The sequence below is a fragment of the Mus caroli genome, chromosome 6 (genome assembly GCF_900094665.2).
Source record: "Mus caroli chromosome 6, CAROLI_EIJ_v1.1, whole genome shotgun sequence".
In the NCBI taxonomy this organism is placed as follows: domain Eukaryota; kingdom Metazoa; phylum Chordata; class Mammalia; order Rodentia; family Muridae; genus Mus; species Mus caroli.
The window spans coordinates 116484076-116500545 of NC_034575.1; the positions used below are offsets into that span (position 1 = coordinate 116484076).

At 48.4% G+C, this 16470-nt stretch overlaps 1 protein-coding gene across 1 annotated transcript in view; it reads right to left on the reverse strand.

Annotated features, from left to right (window-relative positions):
* Iqsec3 (IQ motif and Sec7 domain 3) overlaps positions 1–16470 on the reverse strand; it is a 96980-nt gene that overhangs the window by 47380 nt on the left and 33130 nt on the right. Inside the window, exon 3 of the mRNA XM_029478257.1 lies at positions 5130–5400. Within this exon, the coding sequence (XP_029334117.1) occupies positions 5130–5400 (271 nt within the window). The remainder of the gene's footprint in view (positions 1–5129; positions 5401–16470) is intronic.

Here is a 16470-nt window from a genome sequence, read left to right on the forward strand (position 1 = left end):
CTCCCTCTTTTCAGAGGTCAGGCCAGCTGAGCCTGATGAGAGCCCGGAGAGATGGCAGCAAGTGAGAGTGGAAAAAGAGTTGCTGTCTGGGGGAGGGGTACAGTACTGAGGAGCCTGGGCTGGGTGGGGTCTTCTTTCAAACCAAGGGATGGTTTCCTCTGGCTGAATTTCTCAATGGAGAACACTGAAGCCATGCTATGAGTTTCTGGACTTTGCAAATACCAGGCTGANAGCAGAGACCCTGTGTGCAAAGCTNCTCCACTTTGAACAGCAGGTCAGGCTGAGTGCATTGACCTGTGGAGCCTACACAAATAATTCCCTGTGATGACCAGAGATGGGAAGGAACCAGGTTAACACCATTAACTGTGTCTTAACTTTGTCTTCCCATCCATGGTATGATACAGTAGCAAGATCCAGATCTGGGACACAATGTAGGGCAAGGGCTTTGCACTACCCCTAACAGATAGCTGGTTCTCAGATAGCCCTAGATGGCACCCACATGTCATTGTCTACCACAGGAAGATGAATTATGTGGCAAAAGGGATTGAGTGTTTTGCATTATGGTGTCACTAGGTCTCACAGTAAACTGAGAGGGGGAGGATAACACCCTCTCTGTGAATGAAGCCAAGTGGGTACCACTTCTGCATAGTCTTGTCTTCACCCCACCTTCTACAGCCTGCTCCTCTGGCTCTCTTCTAATTCACTTTAAAAATCTGACCTTCCTTCAGAGTAAAAAGAGCCTAGGGATGCTTCAGCCTAGCACCAGAGTTCACAAATGAGGAAACAGGCTCAGAGAGGAGAGGCAATTTGGAACCAGCAAACCACTTCTTGGCAAGGTGACTCAGGGTAAGGCTGGACTTTGAAGCTTGGGATCTAGAAGATATGCCAAAAGAGGGGACCAAATGTCACATGTATGGATCCTGGATTGGGGGACAATGTCTGGATGCTGCTGACCACAGATCTATGGCCCTGAGGTTTGGCAAGAACAGGGAGCTTTACAACAGGGACAGCCAGCCAAGATGGCTTCTTTGGCAGCCACGNCAGAGAGCAGGGTGCAAACTCCTTGGAGAGCTGCAGGATTTGGGAATCACATCAGGCCCTCTATAGTCCAGAGGGTCTAGCTGCTTTCCTAGAGGGGATGTGGAGCATGCATGCTTGCTCTTTCTGTCTCTCTGTCCCTAGATTGTACCCACAAGGATCATTGCAAGAGGAAGTGACAGACCAGGGCAGAAGGGGTAAAGGGTGTTGGAGTTGGGTAAGGGGTCCTCTTCCTGGGGCAGGGTCTTGGGGAAGGGGTCAGTGAGGCGCAGGGAAGCTTGGGGCAGATGTCTTTCACTAGATCATTCCAGGCTGAGCATTTCCTAGAAGCCAGGGGCTATGCTGAGTGCAGAACTGTGACTGAGAGCAGAGCCGTGGCAAGTGTTCCACTCCATAGCTGNCCATGTAGATTGTACTATGAAGTGCAACCTCTGCCCTGCTCCCCCTCCCCCGCACTCCCCTCCCCCCACTGTGAGCNTTCAAAGGATAGTCCATCCAGCTGGGCAAGAGCCAGAGAACAACACGGTCCTTGTCTGTGTGAGTGGGGAGACTCCCAGTCAGTCNTGTAAGCCGTGGGCATGCTCCACGTGCTCACCCAGCTTGGAGCTTCNGGTTGGACCAAAGTGTAAACTGAGACCACCTGAGAAGCACAGTGGAGCCAGCTTAGGTTTGACACTTCCAGTGGAGGAAACAGCTTGTGTGAAGAACCAGAGGCAAAAAGGCTAGCCAGGGGGACTCAGGGACTGTGGAAAGGAACAGTAGGGACCCTGGAGTGAGCTTGGGTCTGTGGTAGGGGGGTGCAGAAAAGCTTTTGTGCTGCACATCAAGGCAGCCATCAAGGGCTTCAAGCAGAGAAGAGATCAGCGTGATCACAAGTGCACTTGGCAGAGATGACTCAGCCGTGCTGTGGTGGCCAGGGTGGAGGGGCGCAGCTGAAGCGGGAGCTGGCAGGAGGTGACCCAGGGGTGCTGGCAAGAGGCAGGCTGGCCCGGCCTTACGTGGAAAGGGTGGGATGTGGGGAGAAGTTAGAGGCAATCTCAGTAAGGGTTAAGGATGGAGATGATAGAAAGAATCAGAGAAATGCTTCCAGGTTTCAATTGGTGGACAGGAAAATCTGGGTGGGGGAAGANAGGGGAGACCATGGTTACCCACACTCCCAAGCCTGAGAACTGCTGGATTCTGTGTGATCGTGGGTAACCACAGGGTCAGAATAATAATCCCTCTCTCAACAGTAATAGGACCCGGTTTAAGCTTCAGGTTCATCCTCATTTCTCGTTGTCACAAAGCCATTCTTTCTCCTTTTCAGTCTCCAAACATTTTCTTTGGATTTTTTTTCTAATAGCTCTGATATTTGCATACATTTTAAATTAACTTTTAAGTTGACCTAACAGTGATATTTATTGTGGCATTTCATACTTCGTTTTCCTTCTGGAANGACTAGGGTTTTATTAATTTTAAAAGGCCCTCCCTGAGGTTTAACTTCACCTTCTTGAGGTGCTGGGGATAAAGCCCAGAGCCCCATAAGCTACAAATGTGTTCTACCACAGAACATCTTTTTAATACCAGGTGCTGAGCTGGGCAAGGGGGGCGGGGGAGTAGTGGTGGTGGTGGAGCAAGTGGGGTGGGGGACGAGGCTGAGAGGCCAAACAAACTTCCGGAGAGGTGAGGAAACAGGAGGCCAAGGGGAGGAACATGGGGAAGAGGAAGAATTTCAAAGACAGAGGCAAAGGGGATGGCACACAAAGCCTCAGAGACACATATTCGATAGCTGAGGCCCAGAGAAGGCAAACAGCTTGCCTAAGGCCACACAGCTCTTTAGCAGAGAGTGGGGGGATTCAGTCTACTGAAATTGTGTGCCATGCTACAACTAGCTTGCTCTGTCCTCCTCAATGCTCCTTTGCCCACTTCTCCTCCTGCATGCCCTACCTGTGGTTGGTCTAGAAAGATACGAAACTCAGGGCAAGCCAGCTGTTCCTCAGACTGATTTCCTAGGAGAGAATGACCCAGTCCTAGTGGCTCAAAATGCAATCCCACCTGTTAGAATNGGGCTCACCANGGACAAGTCACCAGTCAGANGAACCTGCCACAATCCTCCATCCCCTAGCATGTCAGCTAGCACGTGGACTAATTTCTCCTGCTCAAGCCAGGCCTTCTTTGGTTTGGTTGATGGACTCTAAATGTGATTGTGATCCTTCCGGGTGGGGAAGACTCTTGACTTTTCTCCTTGGTGCCTGAATGCATAGTTACTAAAAATGATACCCACCCCTCCCAGTGCTTACTACATTCAAGACACTTTGCTGGATGATGAGGGTGGGTGAGGGGAGGGTACAAAAGATGGCTCCTGTCCNAGAGGGGCAGAGAGAACGGTAGAATGTGCTCACAGATTACCTATGCCCCAGGCCACACTGTCCTGATCCTCATAGAGCTTCATCCAGTGAGAAGGAGCCCAGGNCCTCACAGGCCAGGCATCTGTACCNAGTCCTTAAGCTAAAATGCTCTCCAACCTCTGTGTTCATATGTTAGTGTCTCTGTATGTTCCCAGAAGGATAGAAAACAGATCTCCTCACTTCTCCATACCTCAGCCCTTCCATATTTCAAACTTGTCTTCTAGTCTATGGTTTCTTCGTGTAACCATAACCTATTCTGTTTCCCTTCTTTGGGACTTCCAGAGTTCTTATTTTGCATCCAGAATGCAGAAGAGCCAAGGGAGTATGANGAATGGACTGCTGGCTGGCCATCCCATTGTCCTATGGCTTTAAGGGATCTTCTCTGAGACCCCCACCCTCGGAAGAGACCATGAGTGCTGTGTGCTCCAACTTCACTAATAGCAGAAGTCTATGAGTTTACACTCAAAGCCCTGGGCTCCTGCTCCAAGGCTGTGTTCTCACATAACACACAGAATACTGAAGCTTTGGGCATTGCAAGACTACAAGTAGAATTTTAGAATTCTTCCTATTTTCTCTGACTTATGTTTTAATTGAAGCATCTTTCCGTCCATTAAAAAGGAAAACAAATCTCGGATTTAATTATTAATGTTCTTGCTGTTGCTCTTCAGACTTATCGGAATGCTTGATAACTATAACTTTGATATTTTTGCCCAGTGCCTTCTCAAAATGGGGGACTGGGCAGAGCCAAGGACAGTGGTCACTTGGCTGTCCTTCCCTGGATGTCAATCAGATAGAAAATGCTGATGATTTGGGGTTTTGTTTCTGTCTCACAAGTTCGACTTTTGAAAAATCCACACCTGTCTGTGTTGTCATCTGATCCATATAATCCTGTCTTATCACATAGATAACGTGAAGGATTTTTGCCAAAGTGCTTTACTGCTGGTCCCAACCCAGGAGGATAGCATCATCGTCCCTCAGAAGGAAAGAAGTTAGTTTGGCTTTACTCAGTCCTCCTGGCTTGTGGAGATTTGCCTTGTTCACAGGCCAAGACTGTGTTCTTCAGGGCCTACACATCACAGAGCTAGCCAGGGTATTGGCAGGAACTGAAGGCCGAGCTCCCAATCTCACAATGAGAAAAGCAATACCCAGAGTGTTTCCAGGGCTTTCCTGAAGAAAGGGTGAGGACTGGATCCCAGGGCTACCTCTCCAGGTTCAAATCTGTTTTCTGATAGACTCTAATAGTTGCATCTCCCTCTAAGCACATGTCCCTCTCCCGAATGCCCGCAACTGATCAGCCTTGGAGAGTCTGTCAATCTATATACAGTCACCGACTTTGCACCTTATTTTGCTAGTGTATGCCTCAGAATTGGGCTTTCCCCTGAAAGGCATGGAGATAAAGCTATTTCTTCTGGGTAAAGTGGAAGTGAGGACTCCCCTAATGACAGCTACTTGAGAGGTTTGCATCTTGTAAAGGGCAGAGCCCCTAGATACACTAGCTACAGGCAGTGTGGTACAGGATGTGAACCTTGCCAGGATGGGAGTTAATCATGGCCTCCTGAGGAACTGGGAAGGGCAATTAGGTAGCTCAGCTGGGAGATACATAGAAAGAAAGTGTACCTGCGGGTCCCTGGCACCCTGAACAATCCCCAAAAGTCAGGACCCTTCAACCACCCTCCCCACACCCCCCTGGGAGGCCCTGGGTACCTGTTTATTCTTTAGGTCAAGGGAGAGTTCGTATTCGGAGGCAGCAGGAGTGTGGGAGCAGAGCGCCGTCGCCAGGGCAGGCTGCTGCCGGCCAGGAGAGGCCGCGCGGAGGGGGCCAGCCCGTGGGGAGCCCACTGCCCCTGGCCGCTCCTCCTCCTGCTGTAGCTCCGGGGCTTGAGCCTTCGGGGCATGGGCACTGGGTCTGCCGGCTGCCACCGCTGCCACCACGGAGTCCTCCATGCCCCCACCGGCCTGGGCACAGGAGCCATCACTGTGAACANAAGGCAACGGTGCTCGGTTGGGGGAGGGGGGATGGCGCATGTGACCTGACCTNCCTGGGGCTTGTCCTTTCCAGAGAGAGTGGGCTAATGGGGTGTCTCCTGCTGCTCCTCTAAGGAAGGGCTCTTATGGCTGGAAATAGTTGCAGGCAGGGGTAAACCTGAGCACATTTTCAAACTACCTGGCTTGTGAACACAGTGCTAACCACTGTGGTAGTCACTGGTCTGGTTCCATGGCATTCACTTGGAAGGTTTACTGGGACCTGCTATATCTTTCGATGGCTTTTAGGGATTGATATTAGANGCCAAACTTGGGGTTGGACCTGCGGAGAGGAGGGAGCTTGCACTGCTGGGTTTAGAGAGGCCTCTAATCTTGCTCTCCTTTCTTCTCATAGAGCCCCGAGCTGGGTGAGCTATTCCTGCCTTCCTCTTGCCTACCCTAAGAAGATATGGAGTTAGTAATTCGGGCTGCTTCTTTCTCCACTAGGCTCCAAGCTGAGCTCCACTTCAAGGCCCAGAGCTAAGCCCTTCTCTAAGAAGCTCCTCTGGATGACTGCAGCTCCCTGCTCTGCCTTAGAACACTGAGAGCCATCCTCAGAGAGTCGTTGTATACTGTGCAATAGAGAACAGAGGTGTAGTTAACAGCCAGTTCCAGTCCAGCCTTGACTGTGTGGCACTGGTCATGTNGCCTCTGAGTCTGGAGTTCCTTATCTGCATAACCAGGGTTAATCCTGACTTTAGTGAGTTACAGTAAGGAACGCAGGAGTCTATGGATCTAAGGTCAATTCTGACCTCNGTGAGTTACCGTGAGGATCATAGGGGTCTAGTGTATAAGGGGGTTAGCACAGGNTACATGCTGAACGAACTCTTCTTTCTACGCTGTCCCTTTCTAGAGACCAAGACCCGGATTCTATTTGATTCTTATGTCCCCACAGAGAGCTGAGCAGATGATAAATGCACACAGTTACTGATGTATGACATGAAGTGAACCAAGGGTCTGGAGAATGCCCCTACAGTGGACAGCAATAGAANGTCAGGATTGGAGGAGACCTTGGGGTCACACAGTGATGCCTGTTCAACTGTGACAGAGGAGGAGCAATAGTGAGGGAGGTGGCACTGGCACTGGAGAGCTGTGAAACCTTAGGAATTAGTTCTTCCAAGACTGCTTCTACAAAGGTACTCTAAACTCTGCTAGAAAGCCCTTTCCCGTGCTGTCCTTGACCCTGGAGAACAGAGATACCCTTTATAGAGTCCCAGCCTCCAGAGGTGGGGTGAAGAACCCTCTTGTCTCCATCTCGACCAGCTGTTCCAGCCTTCCTTACTCTCCACAGATAAGGAAGAGCTCATGGGCGTGCATCAGCCACAAGGAGCATTGCTCCACAACATAGCGCTCCAGAATATCACTTCCTGTGTGGCCACTGGACAAGCCCCATGCTGGAGTGTGGCACTCTAGACATCTTCCATGTTTTTTCACTACCGTCACCAGAAAGTTCTTTTGGCCATCCTACTTCAACATCTCTTNCTATAGCATCTGCCTCTTTTTACTTGTAAGTGCATGGAAACTGCCCTCACCCACAAATAGGTCACCCTGCCTCCAGGGCTGGGCAGAAGCACACTCTTACNCTCTTTTCTCCAGCCTGTCCTTGCCTTGGGCTTGGCCCTGATACCCAGAGCTAGNTGATCCTCTAGGGAACTGGGCATTGCTCAGGGATACATAGACATTTGGGTTTTTTGTTTGTTTGTTTGTTTGGTTGACCTGTGCCTGTCAAGAGGCTTCATGGATTGTTATCCTTTGATGGTTGTGTACCATAACACTGTAGGTTGGTAGATAAATCTTGGCTTTGCCTTCCTTCCTTGGGCTCACCTATAAGCAACATGATGGGAAGTGGCCATGAGCCATCTGAACTCTCCAACGTGGCCAAGATTAGATAGTGGAGAGTGATGATCATAGCTTCACTATCAGGAAGTATGAACTATAATTCTGCTCTGTTCCTGTCTATGTGACCTTGGTCCATTAGCCACCTCCTTTGCAACTTTATCTGTTCATCTACATATTGGATAAGTACCTTGCAAGGCTTTGCTGTAAGGAACAGATAAGCATACACTGCCTAGCATACATTTAGGCCTTAATAAATAGAGGGTATGGTTTGTTTCTGAGCCAGACTCACACAGCATGGACTATTCTGAACTAGAAGACATTTCCCCCACATTGACCTTCTGTTAGACTTCACAAAACTGAATAATAAGTTTATCCATATAGCATGTGACCTTACCAGCCCTCCAGATAGACTGGCTTCCTNGAGGATTACCTGTCTCCTGGGTACAGAGAAGAGCTGGTTCTGAGCAGTGTCATCTGTGAGACTGTTGGCTTCTCTCTGCTCACTGCCTCTGTGCAGACTCCTTGGTGGTAGCTATTACAATGTGACCTTCCCTGGACAGGCATTGTCCAGAGACAATTATGTAAACCTGTGAATTGGACCCTTGGACATGGAGCAGAAGAGTTCTCCATGCTCAGAACCTTTACTTTGTGTCTAAGNACCAGAAGAATGGGCCTATGCCCTGTTTAGACAGTTATTTAAAGAAATGCTGGGATTTTCATGGGAACCATGCTGCTAACCATACTCCAAGCTAGAGGTGGTACATATCCCCTTGTATTCGAACCCAGAACAATGCTTCTTCCAGGACATAGGCTGTGTCTCTGCAGCTCCTTAATGGGTCAGGTTCTAGGCAGCCTAGCTGTAAATGGGAGTCATTCACTCATTCTGCAAACAAAATAGCTTCTTTACAGTTTTGCCTCTGAGCGTCTAGAGGGTGTCTAGGTGATCTCAGCTCCCTTGGGCACAGGGATGATGCAGTTGCCCTGGACATTGCTAGTGTGTGAGTGGACCTGTTCACTGGGTTCTTCCTTGGTCTTGGGCACCCNCTTGAAAAGGCAAAACAGTAGGATGTGGTGGCACTGAAAGGAAGGGCTCTGAGAAAGCTTAGAGTCTGCCCATGTGACTTTAGGTCCATATATCTACAAGGGCCAAAGGCACCAATAAAGGCTAGCCCATACTTGAGAGTGCAGCAATTTACATACAGGAAGTGAAGGTCTTTGGGAGACTGAGGAACAGTCTGTTGCCCAGAGAACACATGTGGAAAAGGTCACTTAGGGGGGAAATTGGCCTGTGGTTTGAGGTCACTCGACGCCTGCTGTGCATGCCCCATCCTGGCCTATGTTGGCATAGATACATCTATCCTTGGGTTTCGGGTGACTTTTCCTTGCTGTTCATTGTGTCCATTATCAGAGCCACCTTCCTGAAATGCAATTGTCTGCCCAGAATCCCTCAATGATTCCAGGGTTAGGAGAAGAAGTCCATTTATAATTGGCCCACTGAATGACCTCTCCACTCATCGACACTGCCACCAAGTCTGCCAAGCCTTCTCAGGTCACCATGTATCTCATAGGATCCTTCTCTTCCTGCACGACCCTTCCACCCACAACATTCTCCTTCTTGTGAACTCTTTCAGGACTCAATTAGTGCTTGTGGGAAGAGCCGATCCTCCTTCTACATCCCCCTTCTTACCTTGGATGGGTAAGTTTTGACACTTGATTCTCTTTCAGTTGTGACACTGTAATTATTTATCAGTGTGCCTCTCTTCTGCACTAGACTTCCATGTGCACCCCCGCCTTTAAATCACAGGTACTTATTACATTGGGATGGCTCATCAGATGTGTATAATAAATGTTAATGGATGGATGAATGGCCAGGTGGGTAGATAAATATTACTTTCCCAAGGGCAGAGACACTGGAGTATGATTCGGTATGTGCTATTTTAATTGTTGCCCAAGGATTGATTTCTTGCCCATCTACAGAGAGTGCCATNGGAGATTCTCTTTGGCTATGGGTGCTATCATCCCTACCACAAACTATATCAGCAATAGAGAGCTATCTGTCCCCTGTCCCCAAGTCATCCTCCTCAGGGATGCCCACATGACCAACTAAAACAGAATTATTAAAAGTCCACTGAGGCCCACTGGGACTCCCCCACCCCACCCAATGCTTATAACAGATTGTCTAAGACTAGTAGACTTTTTGCACTTGGATTTTGCCCCTGCTGTGTCCCTCATGTCCCAGTGGAGGTCACACAACTGCAATGCAAGTAAAAGTCGACATATGATGGTCACAGTTTGCTGACCAAACTCATGGTGGAGGCCCATCTTATACCTCCTCTTTTCTGGATGGCCAGGATTATCTTTGTCTTTTGTTCTTAGATCATTTCCAAGACCCATGTGCCTTTGCTAAAACCTCTGGGTGGTGTTCCAGGGAAATGCTTACATTCTCACATCTAGCATGTTGTGCTGTAGGGACTTCATGCACGTATTCAAGTAAGAACACTCATTTTTGAGCAATGGTCACAGAGAAGTTTCTGTGTCAAGGGTTNCAGGCATCTCTGGGGACACAGGAAAGATGCTTGGAGAAGAAACTCTACTCAGCTTTGCAGAGCCATGTTATTATCTTCAGTGCTGATGGAATGCTTAATTAAAGGTCAGGAAGCCTGAGAGGGATAAGGCTCCTGCTTCTGCACCTGAGCAGCCAGATACCCAATGTCCTGATTTCTCATCTGAAAAAAAAAATGGGGATGTGAATACTTCCCTTCCAGGTCAGCTGAAGATGGAATGACCTCACAGATAATCTGTGTCCATAAAGCTACCAGGGCACTGACTTGGGAAGGGACTGTCCCCTTTCAGCTCCTTGGGAGTCCCTTGTAGGTCATACTTTCCAGTTTCAGGAGCTGAAGGGGACAGGGGCAACTTGAACATAGGAGAGGGAATGGGGGCTTTGTTTGGAGAGGGGACCACCTTTCCACAGGCAGAGGCTAGCTTGCCTGGTAGCCCTGCACACTGTTGGGATAAGGTGATAAGGAAACACACAGACCTGAGGGGTCGGTGGCAGCAGATGCCCTCCTCAAGGGCCAGGTGTGTTTATTTGCGTACCACTGCAGTAGATACAACNATAATTACCANGGATCTTGCTGGAAGGGTTTTGAAAGCTGAAGGACTCCCCTTTTATGTTGAGGCCCCTCCCAAGGGCCTAGACACCCTCACTAGATTACTCCCGACTCTGCCACTCATTCTCAAAGCTCTTCTGGGACAAAGAAACAAAACATTTTCTAGACAAAAGCTAACAGCACACTTCACAACCCCTCAAGATTTTTAATCTTTTACGAAAACACATTTCTTTTTTCTCCTTTCTTTGAATCAGTGGAGTGGTTTTAGATGGTCAGAATGAGTGTAGGAAGCCAAGTGTCCTCTCAGGCCCCAGATGGGACTAGGGAAGGGCTGAGGCTAGAGAAGGCCAGTGTTAGTGACAGACAAGAACCAAGTTGTGGAGAAGGCTGAAAAACCCCACACAAAATGGGCAGAACAAGACCAGGGCTGGTCTCTCTTCCTTCTGTGTTCTCTGGCACTGGGACATCTCCCTCCCTTAGTGGACTCTGCTTTTTCACCATGCAGCAGCATTCTAGAAAAAATGCCTCAATATCTAGAAGGAAAGAGAAGCTGGCTTTCCAGTTCTTGAGGATGTGCANCACCAGAGGCCATACTCTCCAACCCAGCTCTTGCTTACAACCCTCAGTCTACCCCATATCCCTATGCAGAAGCCTCCCATCTCTTCCCCCAAAGCATTTAACACAAGCTTCCCTGGCCCACAGTTCTTTGACCACCATGACCCCATCTGGAAGTTAGGTCTGCCACAGAAGTCCTAGGAAGATTTCTTCATTTCAAGCCGCAGCTCCTGTGATGGTGACAGCCCTGCTCCTCCAGTTCCCTAGGGTCCCAGTTGAGATGTTATTTGCTTTTCNGATTGGTCTCACAGAAGCTTTGGCCTCACAGCTGCCTTANAAGGGGCTGTTAAGTTTGTTTTGCCTCCAGGGCTGCCTATCAAAGTGAGAGTAGCTTTGTTTGAGCGCTAGCCCTCACTCTATCATTCTGAGGTCATAGAGGTAGTCAGAGATGCTGGCCTTGGTGATGAGCTGGAAGTTCCTGTTTTATTCATGCAATGAGAGTCACCACTCATCTGCCAAGTTCCTAGACTCTCCAGGTGGCTTGTCTCAGTCTCCTACAGACAGAATCTCTCTAGACCCCAACCTGAACCTGTATGATGTGATGTCTTCATGTTGACAAGCATATCATGTTCCCACAAGCATGATGGAGTTCTGGTATGTATTAGAATTGAGTTCTGAAACCCTTCTCTGCCCTTTGCCACCACACAACTCAGTTTTGCAAATCGTGGTAGACAGCTGAGGAGCACTGTGGGCTGGCATTGTCTTGCTTCAACTATTAGCCAGTCCTCTAGGAAGCTCCTGTCTTCTGACTCCCCATATCCCTCAGCCTTATGGTGAGCCTCCAGAACCTTCCCTGAACATACATACACTCTAATGCAGTGTTACAGCTGGTTTGGGCAGCGCTTATGATTTCCAGCTGCACACACACTGTGTGTGACCCCAGCGTTTTGAGGCTGAGGACTTAATTGTCCATCCACAAGGAACCCTCATAGGGCTCTTTAGAGTGACAGCTTAAACCTGTGCATGTGACTCGTCCATGAGTCAGGGCAGGGTTGTATCTTCCCACCTCTGTAGAGACCCATTGCTGTGCCTTTGTCCTGTTCAAACCCTGGCCACCCACCTTGCTTCTTCATCTTTGTCCCTGAGCTAGTTCCAAGGAAGGAAGCTATTCACAGGCTCAATATGACCACATGCCACAGGAAGGTCTTTNCTCAGGAAGATGTGGACTAGGGACTTGCTGAAAACTACTTTGTTTTGATTTATCAATGACACCACAGACTCATGATTTGAGGTCTTAGCCCTTGACTGGTGGTACTGTTTTTGGAGCTGTGGTGATTGGTTATTCTCAGCTGTCAATGTAGTGAAGTCTAGAATCACCTGGGAGGCGGGACTTCTGGGGAGGACTGTTGGGGATTATTTTGTTAGANCAACTGAGGTGGGAAGAGCCACTCACTCTTCTCTGGGTTAGAGTTCTAGACTGTACAAAATGGAGAAAGTGAGCCGAATGTACATTTGTGTTTCTCTGTTTCTCAACTGTGGCTACAATATGGCTGAAACCAACCTACCGCTGCTGTGACTTCCCTGCCATGGCAGACCTTAACCTCAAATTATGAACCAAACTCTTTCCTTGAGTTGCTTCTATCAGGGTACTTTGTCAGAAGAGCAGTCAAAGGAACCAAGTCAGTAGGTTCTGGATGCTGGGAGAATCAGAACCCAGCCTGCAGAAGAGTCACTAGGAGCAGGGTTTTACTCAGCCTCTTCTACCTGCCTCTTCCTCTGCTTCCTAGTCCTCCATAATTTGGGCAACCCCTACCACAAGCTTCCACTGCCATGAAGTTGTTCAGTTGTTCTGCTATGCTGTCCCCTCCATGATGAATTGAAACCTTTGGCAACCTGAAGTGTTTCTATCCGGTACTGTGGTCACTATGAAAGGTAATTATTGCAGGACTCTGAGTTGAACACAGCAGCATCACCAGTAGAGTAAATGTTTCAAACANTCTCAGTCACTGTGAAGCAAGACTCCTTATGGTGTCCTTGGAGTCCCTCTCAGCTTTCCTCCTATGAGGCTTTTTTAGAGTCCTGTTGGCTTTTCTTGCTTCAGTAGAAAACAAACTAAGCTATCAGACTGGCTCCACTATTTCNCATAGTCCTAGTAGGAAGGAGCGACAGCCTGCTGCAGCATCAGAGATGATGCACATCATCCAGAGCNNCTCCACTACATCCTGACTTTGGGAGGAAGCCTCAGGGAACCCAGCTTGCTCAGCAGCTGTGGGGCAGGACTGAGCCATAAACCCTTCACTGTTGAGATTAAATTAATATATCCTCTCCGAGGAGCAAGACAGGCCATCTCTGGACTGGCAAGGAGACTCTTCTGATATAATGCCTGGCTCTCTATATCATCATAACCTTCATGGTGACATCCCAGGTCTGGCTTAACCTTTCCATCTCCTGCCTGATGTCTAGAAAATCCCCCCAAATCTCTTGCTCTAGTTGCATGGCATTCATCTGAGACAATCCTTTTTATGATTTCTGCCTTAAGTAAGACCATCCATTCAGAGTTTGTCTTGAATGTCAGGCTCTTTTCAGTCAGTTCTGTATTTGCCACAGGTGAGAACAGACTTCTTTGGATGAGAGTCCCTCCTGGTGAGCCATGCCTAAAAAAAAGACTTCTCTCTGAGGGGCCCGGCACAGTGGCTGTTAGAATTTTGACCTGAAGTGCTCCCACAAACCACGTGTTGGTTGGTAATCTGTGGCTCTACCAGGAAGGAGAGAAACATTCAGGACATGAGGTCTGGTGGGAGAAAGTCAGGGCACTGGGATGTGCTCTTTAGAGCACATGTNATGCCCCCACCCTCTCTCCTCTTCTCTGGTTTCTTTTTTTTTCCCATGAGCCCATCTCTCCTATCTCCCTCCTTNCTGGCTGCCATGAAATAAGAAACTTCCACCATCATGTATTCCCTCCACCATATGTGGTACTTCCAGGGGTCCAGAAACAATGGAACCACATGACCATTGCATACTACTGCCTTTGAAACCTTNAGCCAAAATACACCTGCATGCTTTAAATTGTCACCCACTGGTCCACCCCTNGCTGTTGATCNAAACAGTTCTCAGTTGTATTGAAACTCTCGCTTTACCAACCCTTGAGTTGTGTGCGTGTGGGTATGTGTGTGTGTGTGTGTGTGTGTGTCCTTGGATGCAGAGCAAAAGAATGTCAAAGTTCAGGACAAAAGCTGGGACTTGACAGTGCATCCCTCAGACCGTACTGAAGAAACTGAGGCACAGAGAGAGGATGTCCCCTTTCTTGTTGTGCTGGCAAAAGTTCTGGGCTTCTTAGGGCCCTAACTGTACATCTGCCTGAGTTTCCTCAGNTGGAATGGAGATGACAAGCCTCTACCAGTGGAGTCCCCTGCCCCTGCTGCTCCATGCTTTTACAACACTGGACACATTCTCTTCGCTCCTCTGGCTCTTCCTTCTGCCAGCGACAGCCGCATACACTGGCCTCCTCTGTCTCCTCATCAGAGGTCTTTGTCTTAATACATTTTTCTTTCAATGTGATCTTCCTATGTAGTCCAGGTTGGCCTTGAACTATTGATGACCCTGCCATAGCCTCTGGTATGTTGGAATTATAAGCACATTGCCACCACGTCTACCGTTTGTCCTTTTAAGAGATCTTANAAGAAATCTCTAGATGCNCCCTATCTTAAAGCATCTTAAGNCTCNAAAAAGGAAACGAGAATGCCTGNTACAATTAAANCAGTCTTGCTATAAACCNGTTTCTTTTCTTTTCTCCAACTCTTGGTTTGAATTTTTAAAAAAGGTTCTTATTTATTTAGTTTTGGTCTAACATTGGGTNCNATTGTGGAATTTATAAATTANTCTTATGGATGGGTGATAGGTTAAATGATGATGAACTAGAAAAAGTGCCTTTCAGAAGGGGAATAAGACAAAGCTCAGGAAGGTATGGATTAGGAAATCTTCAGGCCTTNAAGGAGAGGATGGTGCTCATGGGAACCAAAGAACATCACAAGGATTCGCATAAGACAGTTTCAGTAAATAAAATTAAAACAGCTTCACTTGAAAACTGGGCTATCTGTGCTAATGGTGAGCACTGTGGGAACCCCAAGGTACTCCTGGGGTGTGGTTCATTCTGCTCTGGAAGTCCATGANTGGGCTTCTGATGGGATCAAAAGGGAGAGGCCACACAGCTCAGTTTCAGATTTCTTCCCCTCCAAGACCCTGGTGCTCCTCACTCCATTACATGGCTCTAGATGAATGCCATCTCTGGGGTACTTGGAAGCCCCAGTGAGGAGCAAGGCTAGACTTCCCTGTTCAGTCCCCCTTTTCTGCAGGGGTGGCTCTGTCCTGTATTCTATATATGGGAGGTTTAAGTTCCTACCTGAGGACTAGTGGGTCAGCTGTGTCATGTCAAGGCAGGACACTGCAGGATCCCTGAAGGAGGGGTCCTTTTTTTTTTTTTTTTTTTTTTTTTTTTTTTTTTTTTTTTGTCTCCTCTGCCATACATCACCTCCCTGGTGTGAGGACACTGAGGCTCCAGGGCCTGGGGCCTGGCAGGCTAGGGGGCGACCCCAGGTATCTTGAAGGATATCATGGGAAGATGTTCCAGCAGTGTAGCCTGGATGACCCACTTGGCTGGTTTAAATCAGTGAGTGAGGTAGGTTTCAGGCAGTCTCTGGGCCTCAGTGACTACAGGAACAGGCATGTGAAAACTGTAATTGTCTAGTAAACACAAGCTGGTCCATTGATCTGCTTCAGGCCCATTACAGCCAGCTGGGTGAAGGCTGGAGGTGAATGAATTAGGGGTTTCCCCAGGCCAGTGCAGGACCTCTGCCTGATAGTCCTCCCAGAATGATCCCGCCTTGAGGAAACTAAGTTGGCTGAGTATCATCCTGCAGATCCCTGTAGGCATCACTGGTCATCTGGTTACCAGGTAAGGTATGGTAGGACCAGGGAAGCCTGGTTAGGATTGGAGNCCCTGGAGAAACTATAATGGTGCATACCAGAGGANGATGCAGGCTACAAATTCCTCCTCCTCCTCTTCTTCCTCTTCCTCCTCCTCCTCTTCCTCCTCCCCCTTTTCTTCCTCCTCCTCCTCCTTTTAATGGTGGGAAAACATAAAACCCAAGGCATAGCGAAACGAAATAGTAGAAGGTTGTCCACTCAAATATTATCAGTAGTTCATACTGTATGATTGGAGAGCATTTTCACTTGTCTTTTATTTCTACACCCACTAGACTTTCAAAAGGAACTATATGTGACTTAAGATTGAGTGAAATGGCTGGGTGNGTTTTCCTTGAGCTCTAGAGGGGGAAAACAAATTCCAGTGTCAGCATCCAGGGAGGTTAGGCCTTAGCGCTGGACCTGGCTCTGCTACTTGCCTTCACCAGCCATGGTCCTTCTGCCATGAGTCCTTGTGTGCACTTGGGCACCACATCTGTCTCACAGATGTGAGTATGCTGAGACAACTGCCTGGAAAAAGGGTTGAGGCAATGGAG